The 17,287-nt window shown below is 42.4% G+C and overlaps 1 protein-coding gene across 4 annotated transcripts in view; it reads left to right on the forward strand.

Moving 5' to 3' along the window:
• ABHD6 (abhydrolase domain containing 6, acylglycerol lipase) overlaps positions 1-17,287 on the forward strand; it is a 46,599-nt gene that overhangs the window by 6,264 nt on the left and 23,048 nt on the right. For 2 of the 4 annotated variants that reach the window (XM_058561976.1, XM_058561986.1), the window contains 4 exons: positions 370-541; positions 4,402-4,466; positions 5,038-5,158; positions 11,304-11,456. In XM_058561976.1, coding sequence (XP_058417959.1) covers positions 507-541; positions 4,402-4,466; positions 5,038-5,158; positions 11,304-11,456 — 374 coding nt within the window. In that variant the 5' untranslated portion in view covers positions 370-506. The remainder of the gene's footprint in view (positions 1-369; positions 542-4,401; positions 4,467-5,037; positions 5,159-11,303; positions 11,457-17,287) is intronic. The other 2 variants (XM_058561992.1, XM_058561993.1) reach the window with 1 other exon arrangement.

The following is a 17,287-nucleotide window of genomic DNA, read 5'->3' on the forward strand; positions in this document are numbered from 1 at the left end:
AACACACTCTGGGGCACGGAGAACAAAGCAGGGGTTGCTAACAACTGGGCGGCTGAGGGAAGGTTAACAGAAGGAGATAACTCCTAGCTCTGCCAGAAAAATTTATAAAGGAGAAGAAGATGGGGGTAGGTTGAGGGTATCTTCCAGGTAGAGAGAGTAGGGGAAAATGGAGAAAATAGAAAGCCAGTTCAGGTACAGTCACCGAGTCAGGTTATTAGCGTATTGAGTATCTGATTCCTCGCAATTTCCAGGTTGTAGAGGGGAAGCAGAAGTCATCATAACAGGAAAATATTCATTAGTGGACTTGTCACTTACAAATTTGCATCTCACTCCATCATGCTTCCCTCTGTTTTCAACCCTGGTGTCCAGCCGGCCTCCAGTAGCATCCACATCTTGGTCATCTGTCTCTCCCGGGTCGTAGGACGTTTTGCAAATACAAGACAAACAGTGGAAAGTGAAACTGTAACTCTTGTGCGAGTCGGGATCTCGTGAAATCAAAGCAAGTGATGGTGGAGAACTGCCTGAAGGACGCTTTAGGACGGTAATAGAGGGGGTCTGGCAATGTGAGACCTGTTAATTGATGAAGAGAAGGGGAGAGAGATTTGAAAATCAAAGAATCGAGAGGCCCTTGAGAAATCGATAAGGTATTTTTGCAAAAATGTCCTCTTTATGACAGCACGGTGGTAACCAAATATTAGCTGTAAGGATTTATGATACTACAAGATAGCCTACATGAGATTTATCCTTTGTTCAAAGAATTAGCACAGGATTGCAGTTATAACCTAAATTTTGTTTAATATTTACTATTGCTTTTAAAATAGACAGATTTGATTTCTGTTTATTTGTTTAGATTAAGTTCTAAACAAAACTATTTCACTCAACTATGAAATTTTGCGTGTGGCTTCACCACCTGTCTCTTTTTCTGATGCTAATTGTCATGGGTTACAGAGATCCCTCTGGGGAGGAGATTCTGAAGGAAGGTGGGGACCAGCTCACAGAGGCCCTGAAGGCTGGACCTCCTGCTGGGAGCCAGAAATCGTGTCCTGATAGAACCTGTGTCCTGACAGGACCTGCTGGCTGTTTATAAGAGGGCTCCTTTTTCTCTAACACTGACTTTGTTCCTATAGTTAGAAAATACTGTAGAGCAACTTCACCTCCTTTAGAAGTGACAAAACCCTCTGTCATCTCCTTGCTTTTCCTTTTGCTTAGAGCGCAGCGGGCAATGGGAGAATGTTTTTGGGTGCTGAGGTTCTATTTTAGGCCCTCGGCTATTGCACATGCGTGTAGAGGGCTATTTTAATTCCCTTCAGTCATGTGGAAAAGAGTCACTTATGTGATGCTCTTTCTAGCGCTTTACTTTTGAGAGGTGACCTTGGCTGATGGCAGCACATTCATACTAATTCATAGCGAAGTGTTGGAATAAAAGCTTGTTCTGGGCTCCCTGAGAGCCTGAAGCCTTGGGGGTCCTTGGAGGTAAAGGGTCAAGTGACTTTTGGCTCCTCTCTTGTCTAGTAGGAGATTGGCTTGTATTTCTGTAGGGCTTTCCTGTTTTAAACATGATTTCAAGCAGGAGGTTATTTCAGATTATCACCACAATCCACATCTTGACCCCAAAGCCTGATGTTTTGAATGTGCAGGGCTAGGCTAGGGCACGTGTTGCATGTTTCATTGCCTTGCTTCTTGGCCAATACAGATAGAACGCAGGTTCCGTAAGCCACCTGCCTTCCAGTTGGGCCCCTGATTGATCTGCCTGCCTCTCTCTCTGGCTGTGTCCCTTCTCCACAGGATTGGGTAGCAGGATATTCTGGTTCTCTGATTCTTTGCCCACAGGACCAGCCTGGCTAGGCTGTTTCCTTGCTCACAGTGCTGCGCCAGGTGGCAGAAGCAGGGGAGGGGGCTGGGCTTGGCTGGTTCTTGAGCAAGAACGCCCATGGGGAACCAGTTGCTAGCGCTTCAGTACAAAGCAGGACGGAGTGAATCCTCTTATTGGTACCTCTCCCAGAACCGCAAAGGAGACACAAATTTCTGGTTTATGCACCGTGCGTGGTTCCAGGGTGGAAATTCTTATCTTAGAGTGCTAGACTTTGACCCTTAATGACTGAAGTTTCTCCCAAGCTGACTTAACCTTTGGACAGTCATACAGGAATCCTGCCTCCCAGTCTTTATTATTTTAGTGGCAGCCAAGCCATCTAGGTCATGTAGAAAGAGAGGGATTTTCAGCCTAACAGCATTCACATTTGCATTTCTTCCCTTATCATGAGAAACAATTAAGGTTTGGTTGCTCTCTCTAACAGGCCTTTTTAACTAGCATAGAGTCCAAGACTTACCAGTAGAACTTTTTGTAATAATGAAAATATTCTCTATTTTCGCTGTCCGGTATGGTAACCACTAGCTACATGTTGAGCTCATGAAATGTGACTAATGCAGCCAAGGAACTGACTTAAATTTTATTTAATTTTGATAATTTAAATTTAAACAACCACAGGTGGCTAGTGGCTACTGTATTGGACAATGCAGGATAGACTATTTTATATGAGGAGTTTATATTATATTTTTTAATTAAACAGGGAAAAGCTTACACATGCCCATGGTAGCAATTCAAAAGGTACCAAAGGGTATCAGTGAAAAGTCTCCCTCATCTCTGCCCCTAGCCCCTCAGTTTCCCTTCCCAGTGCCAGCTGTGATTGCCAGTTTCTTATGTATCCATCCAGAAACATTTCACACATATAAAAACATAACATATATTTCTCTCTCTCTCTCTCCCCTTTAATGCAAGAGCTGTTATTTTATCTACTCTCTACTGTTCCTTGCTTTTTTTTAGTCAGCAGTGTACCTTGGAGGTCATTACCTGTAGAGACAAATAGAACTGCCTCATTTTAATTTTATTTGTATTAAATGGCTATACATAATACTTCTATAAAACTGTACCATCATTTAAAACTGTACCATCATTTACTTAACAGGTTCCCTATAAATGGGCATGTGACTTATTTCCAGTCTTTTGCCATGATAAATAATACAGTAACAAATAAACTGGCACAAATATATTTTCACACATGTTGGGGTATAAACTTAAATTCCTAGAAGATTGTTAAGTCAAAGATATGTGCATTTTACATTCCCACAGATTTTGCCAAGTTGCCATCCATAGAGTTTGTTGATGGGAATGTAAATTGGTACACGTATGAGAGCATCTATTTCCCCATAGCCTCAGCAACACAGTCTGTTATTAAACTTTTCTTCTTTGCCAGTACCATAAATAAATATCACCATCACCTTGTAGATTTAATTTGCATTTTTCTTATTATAAATGAATTGAGCATCTTTTTATATGTTGAAGAGTCATTTGTATTTCCTTTCTGATAAATTATTGAGGTCATTTGCCCATTTTTCTATTGAATTTTTTGTTGTTGTTTTTATTGATTTGTAGGAATCTTTTATACATTAAAAGGAAATTAGTCTTTTGCCTCTAATATGTTTTGACAAATTTTCATCTTGTTCTTGGTATCTCTTTCCATGTAGACATTTAAAAACATTTTTCTGCATTCAACTTACTAATCTTTTTGTTATGGCCTCTGGGTTTTATATCTAGAATATATATATATATATATATTAGATAGTTACATATCTAGAACTAGTTATATATAGAGAAAAGCATTCCTGGTGAAGATATTTTAAAATAAGAGTTCTCAGGTTTTCTTCTAGAACTTGCATGGTTTTATTTTTTGTGTGTTTAACTCTTCGACCCCTCTGAAATAATTCAGGGGCTGCGTGGATTTACCTTCCTTGCCCATCTTCTCATTCTCCTGCTCCGATGCCTTTGTAGCATCTCGGCTCTGTCCAGCTCTGTGTTTGAGCTGTGTGGTCCCCTCTCACTAGCCACTCTAGTAGAAATAGCATCCTCATTTGCCCATTGGTTGCTGCCTTCCTCTCATTCCTTTCTGAGTACAACTTTTAGGTAAACCCTAATCCCAGATGGAGAAGGAGAGTTTTAATCTTTATCTGAGGGTCTTAGTTAAGTTTGTAGCTCTCAGAACCCCCTTTCATCCGAGCTTGCCCGTTCCCCGTTGTTGTCTTTCTCACCCATGCAGCCCAGGAATCACCAGCTCACTCCCGTGCTCTGTCCTCTCACCACAGATTTCTTCTTTGACTTCCTTCACACTCTCCTACATCCGGTGGTTATCTGACCTGCCCTGCCCTGCCCTCTGTGCAGGTTGCTTAATTGGAGGAGGTGACTGAACAAGAGGTGGACTATAAAGGCACGGGATGTTTGTAGGACTTTGTGTCAAGGAGGCTGGTGCTCCACCTTAGCGAAGCCAGTGATTTTGCCGGCTGTTAGCACTTCATTCATATTCCCTGATATGATTTAATGCTTTGTCATTTTCTTTCTTGTGATTCCAGAATCTCATTTTCAGCTTCTGCCAGAGTCAGTAGCAGTTGGGAGAGAAGGCTGTGCTCTTTAAAGAGTAAGTATGGATTTTTAACACCATAGATTACCCCAAAAAAGCACCTTTTAATGGGACTGGGGCTACTCTGCAAGCTCCCTTGCAGCCCTCTGTAGGCCAGCCTGTGGTAGGTGGTTTCTCTGGTTCAGTAGGTCTGGTGGAAGGGGATAGGGCACCTGAAGGTTTTCAAAGCTCGGATATGTATCCAGAAGCCTTCTACAAACAGTCTCAAAGATTGTGCCAGGAGCAGGGCTCTGAGTTTGAAGGTTGGCTAGAAGACCTGGGCCTATGGGGACCGGGATGCTTTCCTGGGGAGTGTGATACTTGAATCAGCCCCAGAGGCAGAGAGGACATGAGAGCACTTTCCACATGAAGGGGACAGTGGGAGAAAAGACAAAGCATGAGGCTGTGTGGGGCTTGCGTGGGGACAGGAGTTGGTTATTTGGAGTGCAGGCAGAGATGTGGGAGTCCGGACTGGGAAATTGAGTTGGGATTATACGGAGTGGTCATGGGATTATACGGAGTGGTCAGAGTTCACATTAGACCAGAGCAGCCTAATTCCTGGTGTGAATTGAGAAGATTTCTCTGGCAGCTGGTGGTGGAAGGACTGAACGGTGTGTGAAAGAGCAACCTCTACAGAAATGGCAACGAGAAGAAATGAGTACCAGGACCCAGTGTGGTGGCCGAGGGAACTGTGGTCTGACGCATACAAGGTCTCACACCTGGTGGGAAGTTTTCTTCCCACCCAACATTCCTAGTAAATGTTGAACCAAATTGGCCTAAAGAATTTGTTGCAATAGGCTTTCATGGGTGTAACCCCCTAAAGCTGTGCTGTCCAGTATGGTAGCTCCTATTCTTATATGGCTGTCAAGCACTTAAAATGTGATGGGTGTGACTGAAGAACTGAACTTTGAATTTTATTTAATTAATTTAAATTTAAATGGCCACATATTGAATAGCACAGTTGGTCAAGACTCGGACAAGTTGGCTTCAGTGCTGGCACCTCTCCACCATTGCATAATAGGAGTGGTGAGCAAGTGGGCAGAGTGAAAGATGCGTCAGAGTCTGGGAATCTAGACTGATGGGGATACTGTTGACAGAAATCAGCAAGTCAGGAGAAGGGGGAGAGATGTGTCTGAGACATTGTAGGGCTGTTGGGTCATGGGGGTGGTCAAGCAGGCTTTTGGAAAAGTCTAGAAGGAGGTCCTGGCCAGGTATGTTGATTTTCGAATTCCCTGCAGGAGGGAGTGGTGGAGGATGTAGGAATGGAGAGCTCTCCAAGACAGACGGTGAGGAGAGTATCATGGGAATATCTAGGGGAGAGAGAGAGGAGAGCATCATGGGAATATCTAGGTGAGAAAGAGAGGAGAGAGCATTAGCATCCAGGCCAGGGATGCTCATGGCCATGGCTTGTTTCAGCAGCAGGGCTGTCAGAGCTGCAAAGTACAGAGGAGGAATGGGCTCAGCCAGAGTGAGAGGGAGACAGTAAGGCCAGGGGGGCAGAAGTGAGTGCCTTATGGCAGTAATCCTGGGGGCCGTGCCATGCTTTCGGTGATAAATGGGCAAGCTTAACTGCTTGCTTGAAAATCTCAGTGTGATTTTCCTGTGTGATGGAGAAGATATATATGACAAGGAGTTAGAACTGCCCATTTCTCGAATTGTTCTGTCTCATCGATCCTGGGGCTTCCACACAAGAGAATCTTATCTTCTTTTTCAGCTGTTGATCATTAGTGATAGTTTTGAGGAATCGGTTAATCTTGACAAGAACCTAGTTTCAGAAATCAGTGTTGGGTAGATGCAATACTAAATATTTAACAACTGGGATATTATACCAGATTTCAAGACCTTAGTGTTTTCCTAGTGGAAAACATTGTGGAAAGAATTTTCATATTGCAGAATTAAAGAAAAAATTATAAGCAGCACTGGATAGTTTTTAAAAACACCAGCAGGAATAAGGTAATAAGCTAATTGTTAACTTGTAAAGTTTGCATGTTGCTTGCTCTTTAAACAGTTCTAGAGAAGTGCAAAGAATATCGATGGGGACACTGAACTCTGTGCCTTGTGCATAAGTGATGCACAATAAGTATCAGCTTACAGCAAGCACTGAGCGAAGGCAAAGGTAGCCTGACCCAGGAACACCTACAGGATTGGACTGAAATACAGATCATGCCACTTACCAGCCAGGTGACCTTGAGGGCATTTGTTAACTTCTTTAAGCCTCGGTTTCTCCATTTTTAAAATGGAGAAATGCTTCCTACCTCATAGTGTTGTGAGAGATAAAATGAGAAGATGTGTATGAACCACCTACATGGGGCCTGGCATACTGTCATTACTTAGTAGATGAGGCTGTCGCTCTCATATCTTTGGCTATGGTGGTGGTGGTCGTGGTTGTTATTATTGTTGTTGCTATGGTGTTATAATAATCATTACTTTGAAGAGACCAGAACTTTAATTTGTCAAATTTGATGGAATATGGGTAGATATCTAGGGAAAGGCAAGATTCTATGATAGCGTTTTACATTCTATTTATTCTTGGAATTTTGCTTTATACCTTAAGATTAAGATATTGGAACTCAGGATGCCCAGTTTTCAAAATCGATGAGAACACTAAAAGATAGTTATGACACGTTATGCCCTACCCCTAACCCCACATTAAACTTGGGAACATGAGATGCAATGTTTATCTGCATCCACTGATGCATCCTCTATCCAGTTAATCTTGCTCACTGTGTTCAGAGGTAAAGGCCCCAAATGCACAGCTTGGATGCTAACGGGAGGAGACCGAGTGGGAGGCTCTGGTCTGGGACGTGAGAGTGTGTTACCCTCCCTGGTGCCGTAACGGCCGGCTCTCCTTCCTGACCTCGCCTCGCTTCACACTGTGCTGCAAGGCCACCGAAATCACTGTCTTGAACCCTGAGGTGCCTCCCTTACACAACAGATGTGTAAAATGAGTGCATCTTTCTTTTTCAGTCTATTTAGGCCATAAACATTATCAAGCTCCAAATATTTGCCAGGTACTGTTTTAGGGTAATGGTATGTCATAGGGAAATGTAACAGGGAAGTGGCAGCAAGCCAGACCCTACTCTTTAATTCCCTGACATAATTTCAGAAATGTTTTAAGTCACCAGAGTGGGAAAAGACAGAAGAGATGATTTGGATGAATGTTCTCATTAATAGATGAGGAAACCGAGGTCTTGCAGCTGGTGTGTGGAAGAGCCTGGTAGGAGAGAGCCAGCTGGAATGCCCCACCCCCCAGCCCAGTGCCCATCTGTCGCACGAATCTGCCCCAGTGGCGGCCATTCAAGTATCACCATCACGATTTTCACCAGATCTGTGTATTGCCTAGTTAGCATTTTTCTTTAAATTGACTCCTTCTTTTAACTTAAATTAATTTTAAAAATTAATTTGCATCACTACCATAAATTGAAAGTATCATAAAAATCAACACAAAGAAACAGTATTATTAAATAGCTAGATGCTGTTGCCTGTAGGAAGCTTAAGGGTTAGAGAGCTGTTTAATAACACCAAACTGAGTTTCTTTTTGACCTAAGCAGGACTGAAAAGAACTGAAAAGATGGCTTTCTCAGTATGTATGTCAGTGTTACCTAATGCAGTGTGGCCCTGAAGCATTATTTAGTACTCTCCTACTCCTAAAGCCATCTTGCAAACATCAGTTGTACAGGCCCCTTGCTTTGGGAAACTGCATGTTCCGCCCTAAGTTGATTTTTGGTCGTTGATGGGTCTGGGTTCACAAGGCTTTAGCTTTTCCATCTCCAGCCTCTGCCTTAGGTACAAAGTATCCTATGAACAAAGCCCAGCAGGGTAGAAGAGCTGCCTTTCTGAAGGAAAGCTGGGGCAAGTCGTTTGGAAAATGAAAGATGTTGCAGAGATAGGAATGATCCCCTGCTCTTTATCTGTTTAGAAAACTCAGAAAGCATTAGCTTCTTCACCCAGGGCCTGTCTTTGTTTGACCTCATTAGGGAAAGTGTGCAGGGTGCTCTGTAATAAGTCCGAGCCCTGCTAAACTGGCTCTACAAAAGCTCTTTTTATTGAAGACTTTATTCTGCCTTTAAGTGGAAGATGGAGCCAGATAAAACCTTCTCCAAAACTGACTGCGACATTCGTAGCAGGCATTGACAAAGCCATGAGGTTTCTTTTTGATGATCATACCTTCAAGTTGGGGCTACCATCTCCAGTGTCAGAGTCTGTGATAAATATGGCTTTGGGCATAAAATGTTCTAATTCCTAGTCCAAAGGAACATCATGTAATTAACTTCCTGCAGCTCAGGAATCGGAATTCATGGTGACCCTCAGCAGTTTTTAAAGATTTTGTGTGATATGGAAAAGTCCTCTTGAAGCAGGCAGTTCCCATCTTCATCAACTCTTTTCTGACCTCTAATGTTCAAAAAGATTTGTAAAATTCCCTTCACTCTGCAATTAATTTGCTTACCACTTGATAGTGAGGCCTTTTGGCATCGTAACTTGTACCCAGTGTTAAATAGGTGAGCCCTCTGGGGAGTTTTGTAATTACTGAAAGAGGAAAAAGTCAGTCTCTTACAGCATCATTGGGATTGGTTGTCCCCAAAACAAACAGGATTGAGCTCATTTTGTAACTTTGCTTTTCATTGATTCATTTGCACCTTGTTTGTGTCCTATGCTAGTATAGGCACTGAGAAACAACATATATGATTGTCCCTACCCTCAAGGAGCTCTGGTTCTAGAAGTAGAAATGGGCCAATGATTTAAGTGTGCTAGAAAAAGTGTTTACAGTGACTGAGAAACTGAGAGGACAGTTGAATCAGAAACACAGACAGTGCCTCTGCCCTGAGAAGGCACAGCTTTCATTCCTGTAGACTCAGGATTGTACCCAGAGAGAGTGTGTATGTAGCTGAAAAGAACCATCTAACCCACCTCTACATGCATCTCTCTCCCCCGCCCGGGCTTGTTTCACCAAACCTCTTCGAGAGACAAAACGTCTAAGTGGAGATGTCATATCTCCATGGAGAAATTAGGAGTGACGTGTGTAGGTATTTAACAGCAAAGAGGTTATAAGGATTGAGAAAAGGCCATTTGAAAAAATTAGACGAAGTGGAGCTAGGTGCAAAGGGAGTGGGTCCAAGTCACAGACCTGTTGTGTAATCACGACTCTACCAGTTGAGTGGCTGTGGGCAAGTTACTTAACATTTTTGATCCTCAGTTTCCTCAACCTATAAATAGATAAAACACCCACCTTGCCTTTTTGATGGGGTTGGTGTGCTATATCAATGGTTGGCAAATTACAGTCCGCAGGCCAAATTCGGCCTGCAGCCTATTTTTTGAAATAAAGTTTCATTGGATTACAGTCATGCCTGTTTATTACATGTGTATGGTTGCTTTCTCACTACAGTGGCAGACTGAGTAGTTATGACAGAGACTCTGTGGCCCACAAGGCTAAAATATTTATCATCTGGCCATTTACAGAAAAAGTTTACTGACCCTGTGCTCAATGGTTGTGAGGTCATACTGTGCCATCATGAATTCATTATAAAATTGAAATACATATCAGTTGACAGAGGTATATGGGCAAGATCTCTCCATTTCACAGGAAATACAAGGAAGGCCATGACTTGCTAGATGTCAGTGCTTTTTCTTGAAGAAGTCTTTTTTTATGTTTGGTGAAATGCATACTTAACACAAGTGGCTGGGAATCCTCAGGTGGCAAAGGGCCACTCCTGACTGACAGCTCCTTGCAGGCGTTGTCTTCTCTGTTGGGGAGGAGGACAGCACTTGACATATTTTTCATTCCATGAAAAAATGAACCACGTTGTGAGCTCATGAGACAGGACTGGGTAGGGGCTTCTGATTCCGCTGTGATTTCTAGAGCACCTGGAAATGGCTCAGGACCTAGTGTAGGTGCTGAGGACCCGTCCCTGCCCTCCTGGGGCTTGCATTCTAGCATTCAGGTGTGTCCATGAAGTCTTCAGGAAGACATCAGCAAGTCCACTGAAAACTCTGCTGTTTTGATTTGTTCCCTCCTAACTTTTTATTGTATATTCTTTATTTTTGAATAGGCTATACATAGACATAATGAATATCCAAAAGATTTTAAAAGGTAGACTGTGAAAAACAAGTCTCCCTTCTACCCCTGACACCCAGCTACCTAGTTCCCCACCTTAGATGCAACCACTGTTCCTGGTTTCTTGTACATCCTTCCAGTGATACTCTGTGTGTGTCTAAGCATTCATGTGGACATGTAGATTTTTTCATTTCTTTCTTTCTTTAAGATCATCTGTCCTGCCTAATTTTTAATTTTTAAAAGGTGAAAACCTATAGAAAAGTTGAAGGTTACTATGTAACCTTCACCTGGATTTACCAATGGTAAATGTTTCACCATGTTTGCTTTATTTCTCTTTCCTTTCCCCCCACCAACACACGCGCGTGCGCGCACACACACACTTTTTTCTCTTTTCAACTTTTAAAAGTGAGTAGCAGATATCACCCTACTTTACCCCTTAATACTTCAGCAGACATCTCTGAAGAACAAAGACATTCTCCTACATAGAAACGTAACCACAGTTTCATCATCACACTCAAGAATTGTTTCACTGATATAATAATATTATCTAATATCCAGTACTTACTCAGATTTCCCCAGTTGTCCTAACAATTTCCTTTATAGCTTAAAAAAAAAAATCCAGGGTCCTCTCAAGAATTCCTCATTACATTTAGTTGTCATCCCTATTTCAGTTTTAAAGCACTTGCCTGCTTTTGTGTCCTCCTGATCTTTACCGTCGTTCTGAGTCCTTCACTTCTCTGTTCCCCTTTGCTTCTTCACCTTTGCTTCTGAGACGGAGTTTCAACACTGTCAGCTCCCTCCAGCCCCTGCAGGTGTCAGCCAGCCTCAAAGAGCAGGATGGATCTTGACGTGGTTAACATGTTTGTGATCGCGGGCGGGACGCTGGCCATCCCAATCCTGGCATTTGTAGCCTCGTTTCTCCTGTGGCCTTCAGCGCTGATCAGAATCTATTACTGGTAAGTTAATTTTATAATGGAAGTTTTCAAGAGTATCGTAACATTGTCATCTTCTCTGCTGGTCCTTTTGGTGGTTGCCCAACACTTTATCACGAAATATTTCAAACATACAGAAAGGTTGAAAGACATCCTTTTTTGAATTTTGGGAGTGTTCCTGAAGAATTGGTGGTGGTAGCTTCTCACCAGGTAAATTCTTTCAAGTTTCTTTGCCCAGGAGGCCACCCTCCCTCCCAAAGTCACTGGTTCTGTTGTTAAGCAAGGATGGTGTGTGTTTATGGGAATTCCTTTGGTATTTTCTTAGTCATTGGATTCTGATCCAGTGATGTCCTGACAGGGGAAGTGATTTGCACTGAATAATGAATTGGAAAGAACAGGACTGTGGAGATGGCATGGGTAGGACAGAATGGTTTTAGATTTGTCCTAAAAGTGGTCTTTAGTCAAGTGACAGAAAGAAAAAGAAGTTTCCAAAACTTCTGTCATTCTCGTACCATCTTTATGATTCTTGTTCTATCTGTGTACCACCTCTTCTTTTGTATTTTCTTTAGCATAAGTCTTTTTTTTTTTTTTTTTTTACCTTTAATCAGTTTATTTTAAGGGTGATATAAGTATCATTACCTTAAGTGGAAAGCTTGCCATACTTGCCATAAATAGTAAATTAATATAAAAAAGTAAAAATAAACACAATAACATTAAACAATGTTCTTAAATTCAAGCCTGCCAAAGACTCTGTATCTCCTCTCTCTTTATTACAAAGTCTGAGAGAGGCATGATAGATGTAGCAGCTCCGAACAGAGCCTTTCTCCTTGATGGAGTCAGAAGGTTAACAGTTGGAGAGAGAGTAGCTTTCTCATGATTTGCTTCAGTGGCTTTTCATGCCACAGTCCTTTTACCAAATAAAATCACCCCTCACACCCCCGTGATATGCGTCCTACGTGAAGGAAATACCAAAATAGACCTGGTTCCTCTCTGTGCCATAGGGAAGCACATTGAGATTTAACCAGAAGTTAGAACTACCCTCTGTGCACAGAGAGAAGAATGCAGGGAGGTTGCACTGGTGCCCTTTATCTGCCCTCCTTCTGGCTCCCTTTTGTTTCATTAGAGTGTGGAATTTTCCGCCTGCCAGCCAGGCTCTGATCCTTGAAAAGAAGCTAATTGAACAGAAGGAAGCTTTTTCATCTTTCACTCTCTTGATCTCTCTTAGCGGGGTGGTGACCCCTTTAGAGGGTCACCCAAGACGCACCCTTGCATTGAGGAAGCTGAGACTCCGGCTGCTTAAAGGCCGTTGCCCTTGCGGTGCTGGCAGCGGGAGTGATTCGGGGCCAAGGCTTCCGTGTGGCCCCTGACATGGAGAGGCCAGAGTTGTATGCCCTTAGTGGCCCTGCAGAGGCACCGTGGACCTCCACACACAAATGCCATTTTTCTTAAACAAATAAAATTGAAACAGAGAGAATGCAGTTCAGTGATGTGGCCTGTAACCATGGATATAGCTGCATACAGAGGTGTGATTATATACAGGCTAATTCCACCCACCGCATGCAGAAACCAGCCTCCAAGCTGCATAGTCCCCCAACCCCCAAGTTCCTTGGGTCCTCAAGAAGAAGGCTTTCAGAGTCAGAATGTCATAATAATTGTGACATTTGATCTTTAAAGAGAAAAATAACTTCATAGCAAATAATTCACTTTTTTATTGAGTTAAAATTCACATAACATAAAACTCACCATTTTAAAGTGTACAATTCAGTAGTTTTAATATATTCACAGTATTGTGCAACTACTGTCTAATTCCAGAACATTTCCATCTCACCAGAAGGAACCCCCCTACCTGTTAGCAGTCATTCCCAGTTTCCCCCTTTCTTCATCTTCTGGCAGCTAGAAACTACATTCTGTCTCTTTGGATTTGCCTGTTTTGGACATCTCCTGTAAATGAGATGATACCGTTTGTGGCCTTTCCTGTCTGGCTTCTTTCTGTTAGCATGCTTTCAAGGTTCACCCATGTTGTGGCATGCACCAGTACTTCTTTCATTGTTAGGGCTGAATAACAGTCATTGTATGGTTATACCACATTTATTTATCTACATGAACATTTGTATTGTTTCCACTTCCGGGCTATTATGAGTAATACCACAAGACAAATAATTCAATTCTATTAACAGATAATACCACCAAAACCCAGAAAGGCCCCACAGGGCAGAGCATTCAGTCCCTTATTAACTGAGAGCACAGACGCACGTGATCTTAGAGCCTGCCCATGCCTGTTGTCACGCAGCTCAGAGCTGTGGCTGGAGGACGAACACAATGCTCTTTATTTTATGAACTTGGGCACACAGGCCAAGAAGAAACCCAGTTGGTTTGGGGAGGATGAAAATCCTAGTAAGTCTTCCAGTTCGTGCCAGGAAGCCTTGTGATGTGGGGGATTGCGATTGCAGTTAACAGACCCATGACACCACTGCAGAGCACTGTCGGAAATCCTGTGGGTGGCTGCCCCGCCCCGACCTATATGCACAGCCTGTTTCCTTCAAATCACCTCACTGCAAGTGACATTTATGTAGTAGTTGTCATAGGATGAGCAGCTTCACTGTATGTCCCCTATGTCCCTTAACCACAGCTACTTCTCCAAAGGCCTTCATTTGCTCAGCTGCCCACAGTGACCACCAGAGGATTCACCCTGCAGACCTGGGTTGGTCAAGACAGTTTTCAGGATTGCTGTGTGACCAGGAATAGCAGGTGGTAGAGGTATCAGGGCATCCCCAACACCCCAGACCCCCCTGCCCTGTGAGCATAAGGATGTGGTGAAATCATCACGTCAGGTCTCTCCTGGACTATAGATTATCTATAGATAATTTGTCAGAATTAATAAGTGAATTTGGCAAGATTGCTAAATACAAGATAAGTTAACAAAAATCCATTGTATTCTCATATAACGGCAACAAGCAAATAGAAAATGAAAAAAAATGTTAATGTTACCATTTACTATAGTATCAACAAATATATTGGGGCCAGCCCGGTGGCATAGTGGTTAAGTCTGTGCTCTCTGCTGTGACGGCCTGGGGTTCGCTGGTTTGGATCCTGGGCGCAGACCTACACACCGCTCATCAAGCCATGCTGAGGCAGCGTCCGACGTAGAGCAACTGGAAGGGTGTGCAACTATGACATTCAGCTATCTACTGGGGCTTTGGGGAGAAAAAGGGAAAAAAAGGAGGAGGATTGGCAACAGATGTTAGCTCAGGGCCAATCTTCCTCCAAAAAAAAAATATATATATATATATATATATAAAATACCCAAGAATAAATCTAAAGAACAATGTGGAAGGCCTCTCCACAGAAAACTACAAAGTATTAGTGAGAGAAATTTTAAAACTCTTAAATTAATGGAGGGATAGATAATGTTTGTGAGTTGGAAGCCTTTCTGTCATAGAGATGTCAGATTTCCCTACAAGGATCTGTAGATTCAGTGTACACCCATTTAAAATCCCAGCAGGTTTTTTTGATGGAATTTAATAAACTGGTTCTTAAATTTATAAGGAAAAGCAAAGAGCCAATTAAGCAAGACAATCTTGAAGGAGAACAATACTGCATGATTTACATTACCAGCTATCAAGACTAATTATTAAGCAACAGTAAATTAAGACTGTGTGACATTGACACAAAGAAGGACAAAAAGACCAAGGGGACAGGAGAGTCCAGTAACAGATGTACATAGATACAGTCTCTTGATTTATGACAAAGCTTGCACTGCTCTGCAGTGGGGAAAGGGGACTGGGTGAACCAGATATCCATCTGGAAAAAAGTTAATCTGCCCTTTGGTGGACAGAATTACTAAAATAGCCCCACAGAGATTTCTCTTTCTAATCCCCAGAACCTGTGAATATGATGAAACATCACTCCCATGGTTACCTTATGTTGTTATACACAGTTGACGTGAAGACAGGGACATTTTCCCCGTAGGCCTGATCTAACCCCATTAGCACTTCAGAGGGAAGGAACTTGAAGCAGGAGGACTCAGTGCTCTTGCTAGTTTGAAGCTGGGGATGGCCACATGAGAAGGAATGCCTGTGGGCCCCAGGAGCAGAGAGCCCCTGGCTGACAACGAGCAAGGAAACAGGGAACTCAGTCCTAAACCATGAGGAACTGAATTCTGCTAACAACTTGAATGAGCTTAGAAGTGGATTCTTTCCCTGAGCTTCTAGATAAGAGCCAGCTGATGCTGTGATTTTAGCCGTGTGGAGAGAACCCAGTGGAGCTCCCTTCAGACCTCTGGAACTGTGAGCTAATAGACGGGTATTGTTTTAAGGTGCTAAGCTTGTGGTAATTTGTAATGCAGCAATAGGAAAGAATACAGTCCCATCTGCAAACCTCATTCCACACACACGAATCAATCCAGGTGGATTGTAGATCTAAATGTGGAAGATGAAATGATAAAGCTTTTAGGAGAAAACACAGAAAAACTTCACAACAGAGTTTAACCAAATGGCCACTTGAACATATGAAATGGTGCTCAACTTCACTGGCCATAAGGGAAATTCAAATTAAAACCACAGTTAGATGCCATTACACACCCACCAGAATAGCTAAAATGAAAAAGGCTGACTGACACTTCCAAGTGTTGGCAAGGATGTTGTATTAGTTTCCTAGGGCTGCTGTAACAAATTACCACAAACCAGGTGACTTAAAGCAACAGAAATTTATTTGAGAAATCCTAAATCAAGGCATTGACAAGATTGGTTCCTTTCGGAGGCTCAGAGGGAGCATCTGTTCAATGCCTCTTCCCCAGCTTCTGGTGATTGCAGCAATCCTTGGCGTTCCTTGACTTGTAGATGTGTCACTCCAATCTCTGCTTCTGTCTTCACATGGTGTTCTTCCTTCTGTGTGTTTCTGTGTCCTAATTTCCCTCTTCTTATAAGGGCACCAATCATATTGGATTTAGGGCCAACCCTAATCCAGTGTGACCTCAACTTAACTTGAGTATATCTGCATCGACCCTATTTCCAGATAAGGTCATGTTCATGGGTTCCAGGTCGACGTGAATTTTGGGTGGATACTATTCAACCCGGTATGGATGTGGAGGAACTAGAGTCTGGTATATTGTTAATGAGAGTGTAAATTGGTTCATCTACTGGAAAACCATTTGACAATATGACCCACTAATTTCACCCAACAGAAATGTGTATGTATGTTGATCAAAAGACATATGCAAGAATGTTCCATAGCAGCTTCATTCATAATACCTCCAAACTGGAAACACCCCATGTCCCTTAATACTGTAATAGATAAATAAATTGAGATCTAGTCATGCAATTATTCATACAATGGAATACTATATGGCCATGAAAAGGAAAGAAATAGTGCTATATTCTACAACATGAACAATCTTCACAAATAACACTGAGTGAAAGGAGTCAGAGGCAAACAAACACTTATTGTTTGATAAAGGTCTGTAACAGGCAAAACTCCTCTGGAGAGATGAAAGTGAGGTAGTGGTTACCTTTAGGGGGTAGTAGTGGGGAGAGACATGAGGTAGGCATCTGGAGTGGTCATATTCTTGATCCTGATCTGGGTGGCAGATACTTGGGTTCATTCACTTTGTGTAAATTCATCAAGCTGTTCACTTACAATTTGTGCACTTTTCTATATGACTTAATACTTCAAAGCTTCTGTAAAAAATAACAATGAAGGATGTGGAGAAATTGGACCCTTCATATACTCTTAGTGGGAATGTAAAGTGGTGAAGCCACTTTGGAAAACAGTCTGGCAGTTCCTCAGAAGGTTAAAAAAAAGAGCTACTATATGACCCAGCAGTTCTACTCCTAGGTATATTCAAAAGAACTGAAAAC

Source organism: Diceros bicornis, chromosome 2 (assembly GCF_020826845.1).
Source record: "Diceros bicornis minor isolate mBicDic1 chromosome 2, mDicBic1.mat.cur, whole genome shotgun sequence".
Lineage (NCBI taxonomy): Eukaryota > Metazoa > Chordata > Mammalia > Perissodactyla > Rhinocerotidae > Diceros > Diceros bicornis.